The 12,515-nt window shown below is 43.9% G+C and overlaps 1 protein-coding gene across 1 annotated transcript in view; it reads left to right on the top strand.

Moving 5' to 3' along the window:
* Window positions 1-6,777, top strand: part of PSMB2 (proteasome 20S subunit beta 2) — a 34,329-nt gene extending 27,552 nt beyond the window's left edge. Inside the window, exons 4-6 of the mRNA XM_065916639.1 lie at window positions 2,897-3,059; window positions 4,503-4,552; window positions 6,542-6,777. Of these exons, the coding sequence (XP_065772711.1) occupies window positions 2,897-3,059; window positions 4,503-4,552; window positions 6,542-6,649 (321 nt within the window). The 3' untranslated portion in view covers window positions 6,650-6,777. The remainder of the gene's footprint in view (window positions 1-2,896; window positions 3,060-4,502; window positions 4,553-6,541) is intronic.
* Window positions 6,778-12,515: the final 5,738 nt, after the last annotated feature.

Genomic DNA, 12,515 nt, shown 5'->3' on the forward strand with positions numbered 1-12,515 from the left:
ATCTCTTGGGGAAGGAAAACAGTTTGGATATTTCTCTCTTTTTTTGCTTTTCGTTTTAATTTATTTATTTGACCGCATTGGATCTCGGTTGCGGCACATCGGGTCTTTGTTGTGGCGAGTGGGCTCAGTAGTTGCCCTGTGGCATGTGGGATATAGTTCTCTGACGAGGGATCGAACCTTTGTCCCCTGCATTGGAGGGCGCATTCTTAACCACTGGACTACCAGGAAAGCCCCTCTTTTTTGCTTTTCTAATTTTAACTATAAAAACACCATGGTATTCTTTGTCTCCCTGTTGCATTACTGTTGTCACAGTTTTTTAAAAATACTGTTATATTTATTTTTTATTTTTAGGTAGTTCAAACAGTTTTGTTGTTGTTTAAAGTGGTAAGCTATCAAAAAAGACACTGGGATATAGCTAATATACTAAGAATTTAGGTCACATTTTTTCTTCCAGAGTTCGGGATGTGTCACCTCTGTTATTTTTTTCTCACCGTATTTCCTAGAAAGTAGAAAGGGGAAGGATTAATTAACCTAGTTTTACACATAAGGAAATATGTTCATAGAGGTTAAGTGTCTTGCTTAAGGTCAGACTTACTAAGAATGTAGTCACAGAATGTGGCAGAAAATTCCAGAGACTACTGGCAGAGGTTAGCATGCTACTTACTGGGAAATGTAATAGGCAGTTAATTATTTTCTCAAAAGACTTAACTATTACTGGTTATTTCTTACTCCTCTGAGTCTATTCACTATCTCATCCCCAAGGCAGAAAGTTGTTTGCAGGTTAGAGCTACTCTGTAATCTTTGGGAAATACTACTTAGCACAGCTGGCTTGGAATTCCAAGTAGGTATATAATGTTCTCATGTGTATCTTCTAACATGAGTTAGACTGCTTCTTCAAGCTGCCAAGTGCCCATGCTGATCAGTGTCCAAAGAATACAAAACATCACTTTTAAGACCATCAGCTGTTACTACTTTATGCCCCGTTATATGATGCATAAGTGTATTTAGTTTCATTTAATGTCCATTTGATTGAATTAATGTTTAGGAATGGGCACCTAACTGTGGGCAAGGCCTGTTCACTATCCACTGAGGCAAGGGCAAGAGGGAAAACAAACTTTGCAGAGAAAAAAGGAAGTCATTTTTTCATGGAAGTTGCGCCACTGATGCCTGGGAACACAGTCTGAATCTAACATGGCAAATGGCCCACCTGGTGTAGAAAAATAATCATCCATATAGAAGTGAAGATCAAGGCAGACTTAGTCAGGGTTCTCTGTAGAAATTTGCTCATTACACTTGCAGGTAATACAAAAAAAGGATACCTATAAAATAGGTTATTGTAATTACTTTTGTTTCATTGATAAAAATTACCTTTTAGTTATCTTAGCACACAGCCTTGTTATATTAGAAAAATAATTAGCATTTCACCTAAATCTGCAGTTCTTCTAGAGTTACCACATTTTTTGAACTTACCAACTTCCATTACTACTGTCTGCATTAAAAATGTAGTGACTTGGGAGTTCCCTGGTGGTCCAGTGGTTAGGGCTTTGCCCATGCACTGCCTGGTGTGTGGGCTTCAGTCCCTGATTAGGGAGCTAATAAGATCCCGCAAGCCATGTGCTGTGGCCAGAAACAAGGTTAGTGATTTGATTGAAATATCTGAGAACTTCTATACTTTCCTACCCCATGACTTGTTTCTTTCTCTTTTTTTAATCTTTTTTATAGTTGATGCACAGTATTGTATTAATTCCAGATATACAGCAGAATGATTCAGTTATATATGTACTTTTTTCAGATTATTTTCCATCATAGGTTATTATAAGATTTTGAATATGGTTCCCTATGCTATATAGTAAATCCTGTTACTTATCTATTTTATGCAGTTTGTCACTGTTAATCCCGTGCTCCTAGTTTATACCCCTCCTCCCTTTCCCTTTTTGTAACCATGCATATATTTTCTGTGTCTTTGAGTTAGTTTCTGTTTTGTGTGTAGATTCACTTGTATTATTTCTGGATCCCACATATAAGTGATACCATACAATGTTTTTCTCTGACTTACTTCACTACATAGAATATTATCTAGGTCCATCCATGTTGCTGCAAATGGCAATAATTCATTCTTTTTATGGCCGAGTAATATTCCCTTGTATATATGTACCACATCTTCTTAAGTCAGGCATCTGTTGATGGGCACTTGGGTTGTTTTCATGTCTTGGCTGTTGTAAATAGCGCTGCTATGAATTAGAGTTTTTTCTTGGACATATACCCAGGAGTAGAAATAGTGGGATCATATGGTAGCTCTGTTTTTAATTTTTAAAGGAATTTCCATATTGTTTTCCATAGTGGCTGCACCAGTTTACATTCCCAGCAACAATGTAGGCCTTTCCTTCACACCCTCTCCAGGATTTATTAAATGTAGCCCAAGACTTAGTTTCTTAATAGTGAGACATACAGTTTGCCATTTGAGATTGTGATCCAAATGCCCATACTGAGCCTTTTTATTTTGGGTGATGTGGTTGGTGCTGTAGCTTTCTTTAGCCCATGGCCTGACATTTCTCAGAATGGTGTGTTTTGGTTTCAGCTATTAGGAACAAGACAAGAACACTGATGCTTTGTCTTTGAAAAGCTTTTATAGCAGATTTTGGTCCATGGGCTTTAAGAAGCAGCTTTTTCACATACCTTTAAGTGGTCCAGATGGTCTTCTGTTCAGAGAAAACAAGCTGACCTCTCTTTATCTCTCACCACACTTTGGGTCCTTTAGATTTCTCTAAATCTTTCCTTTCATGATCATTTACTCAGCTGCTGCTACTATTTATCAACAGTTGGAATGTTCCTATTTCCATGAGAGACGTTGGCGTTATTGCTTTGACCGTTACGTTACAGTGTCTTTCCTTGGCAGACCCCGTATCATGTCAACCTTCTCCTGGCTGGCTATGATGAGCATGAGGGTCCAGCGCTCTACTACATGGACTACCTGGCAGCCTTGGCAAAAGCCCCTTTCGCAGCCCACGGCTATGGTGCCTTCCTGACTCTCAGTATCCTGGACCGATATTACACGCCAAGTAAGTGTCAGCTGTCTAAGCTGGGAACAGTAGCAAAGCCCTGTCCTCAGCCGTTTCCCGGCTTTATGTACAACCCCTTGGAGTAGGGTGGCCAAGGAAAGTGCCCTCGGGAAGCTTTTTTCTGTAGGTCATTAGGGTTATGGAAAAGCTGTTCCAAGTCCCTCTTCCACCAGGTAAAATGAGGTATTGCATATGTCCAGAGCTGGGTTTTATTTTAAAGGGGGGTTGGAATAATGACTAAAACTATAATTCTTCAGTTATAAAAGTTCAGGTTTTGCATTCATTTTGCCACTACTTAGGGGCTCATTAGCTTCTCAGGTGTAGAGTAAAGCAAGTGGTTTGGGTATGTTTGTTTGGAGCTTGTGATTATGAACAGGTCTCCAGGATGACAACTGAGGGTTTCTTTCCTTAAATATCAAAGCTTTTTAAGGCCACACCCTGTATTCTTATCACATAATAGCTGCCCTCTCCTATATGAGAAAGCTGGCTCTCTACTTGTCCATGAACCGTCCACTTGGCAAACCTCTAGACACAAGGTTGCTTCTGTGTTAAGTTCTATTTTCTGACCCCAACCACACCCTCAGCTTCAGCCATCGTGAGCAATAGGCAGTTGGGATTCACTTTTCCACGCTGTAGATGCAGCGCAGATAACCAGTTTTGGCCTTACGTTCCGCTCTTCCCTATTAGTGTAGTGAGAATCTGGCTGGTTCTTTTTATGGTGCTGCCCTCTCACTCAGCCTCGGCCATGCCAGAGCTCCAGGCCACATCCTGAAAAGATTAGCCTGGCCTCCTAGTGACCATTGCCTGATTTGGCATCTGTCAGTAACACAGCTGATCTGCCCACCGAAACAGCCGCCAGCCACCCCTGAAGCCAGACTGCACCATGTGTCGTCCCAGTTTGCCATGCCCGTGGACAGTTCCTTTGGCTCCTGTTTTATGAGAGGCTCGGCCCCATCCGATGAATTCTGTTTCTATTGTTAAACCGGGGCCCAGCTGGCAGAGTGAGGCCAGCACACTGGCCCTGTCCTCCCTCTCCCTGATTTGCAGCTGGCCAGGGCAGATGGAGCTGATCTAAGCCCTGGTCTAAAGGAGGGCTGGGGGTTGTTGGGGGTTGGGGGATGGGCTCTAAAGAAGAGGCAGGCCGCTGGACTTCTCTGGAGGCGAGCACTGGGCATGGGAGGCAGATTCCGTCATGCTTACCCTTCTCTGTAGCAAATCAATTCGCAATGGCTTGTGGCTGCCTGAGCACTGGGCCTGGGACACTCAACTGCATATAGAGCGAGTTTGTTGTAAATCAGAAGCCTTGGCTTTTTTTTTTTTTTGGCCTTATTTGTTTGTGTGTCATGTTGACCTGAAAAAGTTTGAAACTTGGTTCAGAGTTGTGGCAGAGAGTTGGACTTAGTGTCAGCACCTTGAGGGCCTGACCTCCATGTTCTCTTTCAGCTATCTCGCGTGAGAAGGCAGTGGAACTCCTTAGGAAATGTCTGGAGGAGGTGAGTAGCTTTCATGGGATCCTGAAAGGAATGGTTTGTCTCTCTGTTGGCCAATATTGTTTCCCTTCCTCAGTTGGGTTTTTTCTGATCCTTGCCAGAAAGTATAATATCCACTAACCATATGTGAGGTTCCTGTCAGGGATACAGTTTGGTGCATAACAAGCTGACTTTTTTCTCTCCTGGGTCACCATCTCATCAATGTCAATTTTACAATCTAATTACTTTTATTTTTGGTTCTTCCAGACTAGTAATTCTCAAGTTTTAGCATGGGTAAGAATCATCTGGGGAACTTGTTGCTTTCCACCTCACCTCAATTCTGAATCACTTGTCCTGGTGTAGCTCTTGAGACTGTCTTGGCCAGCAGTCCCAGGTGATTTTGCTGCAGATGGTAGCTGGGGGCAGGGGAGCGTACTTTAAGAACTATTGTGCTTTTATACCTATTGTGGATTTTATACCTGCTCCATTTTTGTGTTACCTGGGGTTGGCCATGAAGTCTGCTCCCTTAACAGTACATGAGTCCGGGAGGGAAAGCCACCCCTGGGAATTCAGGAAGCCATAGAAGACAACGAGCAGGCTTTGGGCAGACGGAGAGTAGCCTTTAGTGTATGAGGCCAGGAACATGGGCCCTTCCCCTTCCAATACTACTGCTAGGAGTCTGAGGCTCTGGTATGAAAGGAGGATGAGGAGGAAAAGAAAGCAGCTCCTTCAGGCTTTTTAATTATTTTGCTGTTCCTGTAGCCTAAGGATGAACTTGAATTTGTACTCTAGTGAGAAGAGAGTAGGAGCTTGAGAGCAGCTGGTAGCATCAGTAATGTCAGTTTGCCTCTTACACAAGCCTGTCATTTTCAGTCCACAGGGCCCCTTCTTCCTCTTGTTAATCTCCTTTCCAAATCAGAAACTGAAAATAAACTCATGTGCTTTTCTTAAAAATTCAGCCAAGAGGCCATATTAGTCCGGCAGCTCCAAGTGTTGCAAGGGTTTGCCAGGAAGAAGCCATTGGAATGTGGAATGCTTTGAGACTTTATTCCCTGTGGATCCTCCACATTTCCTTATTAATGTCTCCTTTTCTTGGTCTTGGAACTTTCATCTGGACATAGGAGTCATCAGCCAGGGAGGGCTGTGGAAATGAAAGTGGTGGTTGCTGCCCAGTCCTCATCTATAAAGGCGACGGAAACATCGAGGGAGGGCGGGCTTGGGCCAGGGGAGGGTACATTTTCAGGATATGCCCCTGAGGGAGCAGGTAGAGCTTTGTGCCTTCTATCCAGAGATGAAGTGAGCTGTCCAGGAAGAGTCGCCCAGAGAAGATGCGATTTCCTCCAGGTCAGCTGTTCTCTTCAGCAGTCTCCAGCCAGGTTAATGGGGCAGTCTGCTTTTTGTACACAGACCACAGGTCCTTTGGAACAGCCTCTCAGGCAGACAGTCACATGAGAGTCCAGAGAGGTTTCTTTAATGACAGTTCAGTTTGGATTGAAGAAGGTAGAAGTGGGGGTTGTTCCAAGAGCAGTTCTGAGACCATCCTCGCCACCAGTCTCCAGCTGTACACACAGACACACTTGCGTACACCTGGTCCTTATAACGTGGGTGGGTGGCTGGAGCATACTGTTGGACCTAGGAATACATGGCTTTGGCCCAAAGCTTTTCCTAGGGCAGTAGCTCCTTGGTTGGCTTGATGCCTTGAGATATTTTGAAAGAGAAGTCTGTGTTTACCAGGCCGATGGGTGGCAGACTGTGAGGAATAGAACATTACATTGTACCGTTCTTCACCAGCTGATTGACCAGAGTCAAGCTCCTGCTCACTGCCTTCCAGTCAGCCTCCAGCTGCAGTTTGGGCTTTCCTCAGTATCTTAGTACCAACTGTCCCCAGGAGGGTACCAAGCGCCCCCAAAGCAAAAGTCACTATCTGCTTATATGTCCAGTGCCTACAACAGAGCCTGGACCACAGTTCTCAATAAAAATTTGTTGACTGATTTCCTTCATGTTTCTCTGCAGCTCCAGAAACGCTTCATCCTGAATCTGCCAACCTTCAGTGTTCGAATCATTGACAGAAATGGCATCCACGACCTGGACAACATCTCCTTCCCTAAGCAGGGCTCCTAACGTCATGCCCCCATCCCATTTGCCGGGGGACTTTTTTTGATGAGCTCCTCTATTTTTTTCTACTCTTTTGATGTAGTGCTTTCCACAGATGGTTAACTCAAAATAAAGCTGACTGTGGATCGATTGAGCCCTCTGGGTTGAGTCTGAGTTTACCTAACATCACCTCAGGAAGGAGGTGGAGGAAGGATTACCTGCATTGGACTTCCTTCGAGGATTGTCTTTCCTCCTGCTCCTTTCCTTCATTGATGCTCTAATTGTCCTTCAGTAGCTGACAGTTTGCTTGCTAAAGTCTCATTCCCTCTAAAGCAGTGGTTCTTTATTGCCCCTAAGCTTAAACATTTTTAAATTAATTAATTTGAATAGATAATACATACATCTAGAGAAAATGCAAGCAGGACGAACACACACAGTGAAAATGTTTCTTCCATCCCTATAGTTTATTCACCTTCTTCCCGTCCCAGAGGAAACTTCAGCTACTAATTTCTTATCTAACCTTTAGAGATATATTGTTCTTGTATAAAATACATGCATTCACATGTCCCTTTTAAAAAATATTTTTAAAATATTCTGCATATTGCTTTTTTCATTTAACACTATTGGAGATGGTTTTTATATCAGTACATAAATAGCTACTTTACTCTTACTGACAGTTGCATAATCCATGATCTTGGTGTACTGTAAGTGGTTAACCAGGTATTTATTTTACTTTCTAATCTAATTTTTTGGTAATGAGTAATGTAGATATTTTTCTATTGGTGCCACTAAAACAGTAGTTCTTAACCAGATGTATGTATCAGAATCACCTGGATGGTTGTCTTTTTTAATCAACTTGATTAGCCTGCATTCACTCCCAGATTCTAACAGGTTTGGAGCCTAGAAATATTTTTTAAAGCTTCTAACCCTTAGTCACAATAGAGAACCACCAATTTGAAGCTTTTTTGGAGCAGTGATCGTCAAACTACAGCATGCATCCCAACTTCCTTATAGACACAGCTTGCTGGGTCCTACTCCTGTAGTTTGAAGAGGTGGCCTGAGATTTTACATTTCTGATATTTCTGATCGATGTGATGCTGCTGTAGGCAGGTGCTCATACTTTGAGCACCATTTGGTCCTAGGCTAAGATAAGCCCAACTTTATCCCATTCTGTGCTGCTCTTAATACCACATACAATAGGCTTTTTGTTTATCTGGGGTGAAGTATATCATCTGTCTAAGTTACTCCCTATAGATAGTATATTTGTGTTAACAGTATAGAATTACTATCAGATTTGGTAAATGCTTTGTACCATAAGAAGCAAGCTAATTATTGAATAAATGGGAGAAAGAGATGATTCACATGACCATGCCTAGTTCATCATTAGTTTACCACCATCACTATGCATAGGTGTGAGCTTTTGGCTAGCTTCCTGACTCTCTTAAGACATCTATTTTAAAGCTCCACGGGTGATTCTGATGCTTGCCCCAGTTGAGTGCCACTACTAAAGTGTAAGCAGTCCTGCTTCATGGTTTTCCTATCTGTAAAATAGAATTGTGTGAGGATTCCATGTGCTAATGTAGAGCATTTGGAACAGGACCTGGCATATGTGAAGTGCTCTATAAACATATGCATGTGTGCTAAGTCACTTCAGTCGTGTACGACTCTGCAACACTATGGACTTCTCCAGGCCAGAATACTGGAGTGGGGTGTCTTTTCCTTTTCCAGGGGATCTTCCCAACCCAGGGATCGAACCTGCGTCTCTTACGTCTCCTGCATTGGTAGGCAGGTTCTTTACCACTAGTACCCCCTGGGAAGTCCCAGTAAGTATGGGATCATGGGTAAACTTGTTGTTCTGCATCCAGGCCTCACTAAGAATGAAATCGTTCTCTGCCTTTGAATATGTGTCCGCAAGGCAATCTCATAGGGGAGGCCACCAGCCCACCCTGACCTCCAGTCTGTTTTCTCCAATCCAGATCTCTTTCTTAAACTCGATATACACTTAATTCTAGGTATCTCACCCTCTAGTCACAGAACATCAAACTCAGCATATCTAAAGCTGAGCCTTACCACCAGCCCTTGGCTCCCAAGTGCCCAAGCCAGAAACCTATGCATCATTTATCTTTGATAAACTTATTTTGGAATAAATTTAGTTTTATAGAAAAGTTGCAAAGATGATGCAGAGTGTCATGCTCCTCGCCTGGTTTCCCCTAGTGTTAACATGTTAGCCAGAATACGTTTGTAAAACTAAGAAACATTGGTTGGCACATTAGTATTGACTAAACTCCAGCCTTTATTCAGATTTCACCAGTTTTTCCACTATTGTTTTTTTTTCTATTCTAGGATATGATCCAGACCTCATTGCATCTAGCTGGGCATCATTTTTGTTGCCTTCTTTATTTCCTTCCTTCACATAGTCACCAAGTTCTTGCATTTGGCTTCCTAAATCTTTTAATGAAACTTTTCATCTTCATTATCTCAGTTCCCCAACCAAGGATTGAACCTGGACTACGGCAGGGAAAGCCCGAAATCCTAACCCCTAGGCCACCCAGGGACTCCCTTTCTCAGACTACTTGAACAGCTTCCTAGCTTCTCTCTACTGTTAATCTCCTCCCTCTCCAGTTTTTTCTCTGTACTCTAAAAATTGGATCATCCATTCCTCTCCTCACTTAACACTTTCTGATGGTTTCCATTGCTTATAGAACAAAGCAACTTTATTCTATTCTATTTATATTCCCTGATAGCTCAGTTAGTAAAGAATCTGCCTGCAATGCAGGAGACCCTGGTTCAATTCCTGGGTCAGGAAGATCCGCTGGAAAAGGGATAGGCCATTCACTTCAGTATCCTTGGGCTTCCCTTGGGGTTCAGCTGGTAAAGAATCCGCCTGCAACATGGGAGACCTGGGTTCGATCCCTGGGTGGGGAAGATCCCCTGGAGAAGGGAAAGGCTACCCACTCCAGTATTCTGGCCTGGAGAATTCCAGGGACTGTATGGTCCATGGGGTTGCAAAGAGTCGGACACGACTGAGCGACTTTGAAAATGTGAAACCCAACTTGGGTTTGACATGCTAAGCATTTCATAATCCTCTCCCAGCCTAGCTCCCCAATTTCCTTTCCTTCTTCAACACCTCATAAAGCCTATAGCCTAACTGAACTGATATAGCCTCAGCATACGTTTTTTACTTGATACCTACTGTATAAACAGTAAGCATTGCTTCCTGAAATCTCTCTTACAGATACGTATATATGTATGATTGGGTTGTGATGCAGTGCACCTTGATATTTTCTAATCTGTTATCTATACCAAATTTTTTTTTTTTAATGCCGGCTTTGTCCTTCTTAATCGATTTTCTGAAGTTGAAAAACACTGGGAGTGTACTGATGCTTTAACACTTCTGGCCAAACCCTGCTCAGAATGGTCTCCCAATTGGTTCCCATCTGCTTTCAGGTGATTAATACACTGAAAACAGTTTATTCCTTCCCATGCTTGGGGTGAGAGGGAATAGGTTGGAGAAGAGAGCAGCTGTTTTGCCTCAGGGTAGGGAAGCTTAGCTCCGACTAGCGAAGGTTGAGGAAGCTGACAAGGAACCCCTAAGAAATGGAAGAGGGTGCTGAAATAGTCTAAGTGCCATATGTCTTATTGTCATTTAATTCCCTTAACTTCCTTTAGTCTAAAATAATTTTAGTAGTAGAACGTCTCTTGCCAGGTCCAGGTCTTTCATTAAAGCAGAACATACTTCCAGCCTTTCCTCCCATCCTCTCATATGTGTAGGTTGTGGCAGGGAACCTTCTGGGGAGAAGCAATCACATCTTTGGACCTTTCCCCTGGGAGATGATTCCTAAACCTTTCATTTCTGCAAAACACCTGACCATCTGTCTTTGACAGCATACCTATAAAGAACTGGGGGAAGAGAATTCCAGGCAAGGAGAACGGTAAGTGCAGTGGCCCTGAGGCATAAAAGTGGTAATCTGTGGAACTGAAAGGAAACCAGTGTGGCTAGAGGAAAGTAAGTGAAGAGAATAGTTTAAGATGTGGTTGAAGAAGTAAGCAACATCTCGATTGCTGGCAGGGCTTTAGTATGGTGTACCAAAGAAAACAGGCCAGCTGGAAGACTGCTGTAACATTGCCAAGGACCAGGGTGGTAGCCCGGGAGAGTCTTCTGTCTGGATGGACTTTGTGATGGATAGGGTATAGGGACAGAATCAAATATAACTTCCTAGTTTCTGGCCTGAGCAACTGGGTTTAGAGGGTGGCACCATTTACTGAGGTCAGGAAGGTGGCCAGGTCAAGATGTGAGTACTTGAGTCAAGTACTCCATTTTGGACATGAGTAGGGCATGTTTCAGAAGAGAGCAAGTGATCAGCCATGTTAAATGCTAAGTTCAAAAGAGGGGACTTTGGACTTGTGGCCATTGATGACCTTGCTGAGTGGATTTCCATAGGCTAGTAGTGGTAGAAGCCAGAGTAAAATGGGTTGAGGAGTGAATCGGGGGTGGGGAAGTGGAAGTAGGGGTGTCATAATCTTTTTAAGAACTCTTTAAAAGGAAAGGATTTATGTTTGGTAAGGTAAGAGGTCCTAGAATGTGTCCTTTAGGGAATGATCTAGTAGATGACTCAATAGGGACGGAGAGACTGATGCAGGTAAGAAAAATGGTTTGAAGAATGAAATCCTCAAGAAGACAAAGAAGCTAGACTTGAATGGGCCAGATAGACAGTCATCACCATTCATATTGACACATGTTTAGACCCACCACCAATGATCATGGTAACATCACATAGACCTAATAGCCAGACTGGCACCTTCACACACGGGCTCAGTCACAGTAACATACAGCCGCGCCCCCACCCAGGGTTCACTTCTCTCTCTCACACACAGAACAGCCACACTGACAAGCCAGACAGACCCACCGTCTATCCCCTCACACAGTGATACCCACGGCCCCCTCCAAGATTTCTCCCTTCCTCCACCCCCTTCCCCCAGTTCCCAGGGCCTGTCCCTCCCCTGTGACCTCCCCATCTGGGGAGGCAAATCCAGGCCTGGACTGAGGAAGGACCGGGAGGGCTTCATTTCCAGTGAAAGGTTTTATTAAGAGAATGAGAAAGCAGCCTGAGAGTTGGGGGGGTACACCGACTGCAGGGTCAAGAGAAGCAGCCGTGAGTACAGAATCTCAGCCACAACCTCAGAGTCCCTGACAGCTTTCTTCCCTCCCGGCCCACCCATAGCCCTTTGAGCAAAAGCACCCTCTCCCTCCTAGTGGAGCTGCACATCTTGGTGCATGAGCAGAAGACAGTGAAACAACAGTCCTCAGCTCACTGGGATAAATAAGTTGCACTGGACATCCTTAAACTTTAATGATAAATAAATAGGACAGACAGCAACAGGACTGAAGTGCAGCCTGGATTCAAGTTACCCAATTTGTGCTTTATCTTCTCTGTTCCTTGAGGGCCCCTCCTGCCCACTTCTTTAGAAGAGCGGCAGAGATCCAAAGAACCCCCTGGGGCCTCCTGCCAGCACCCCTTTTCTGGGGGTAGGAGACTGCGAGATGAAGCACACCAGCTCAGCAGCATCTCTCATTTGTTCATTTCCCTCCTGGTCTCAGTGAAAACAGCAAGGCCTTGGCCCCTAGGAGCACCCGTCACTGCCCAGGCACCCTAATGGGCAGCACTGGCCCCAAGAACCAGGCTTTTGCGTGCTAACCTCCTCTTCAAGCCCGTCTCAGCAGTCAAGGGTCAGAAAATTGCACACAGGAGGCAAACACCTGGGTGCTTAACTTAACACAGCACAAGAAGCCACTTCCCCTTACTCCAACCCAGACCCCTAACTCATGGGTTTCTGGAGGAATGTCCTTTTTCTGGTCTGACTCCAGCCCCACCTTTGAATGCTTTCAGGCCCA

Source organism: Muntiacus reevesi, chromosome 1 (assembly GCF_963930625.1).
Source record: "Muntiacus reevesi chromosome 1, mMunRee1.1, whole genome shotgun sequence".
In the NCBI taxonomy this organism is placed as follows: Eukaryota; Metazoa; Chordata; class Mammalia; order Artiodactyla; family Cervidae; genus Muntiacus; species Muntiacus reevesi.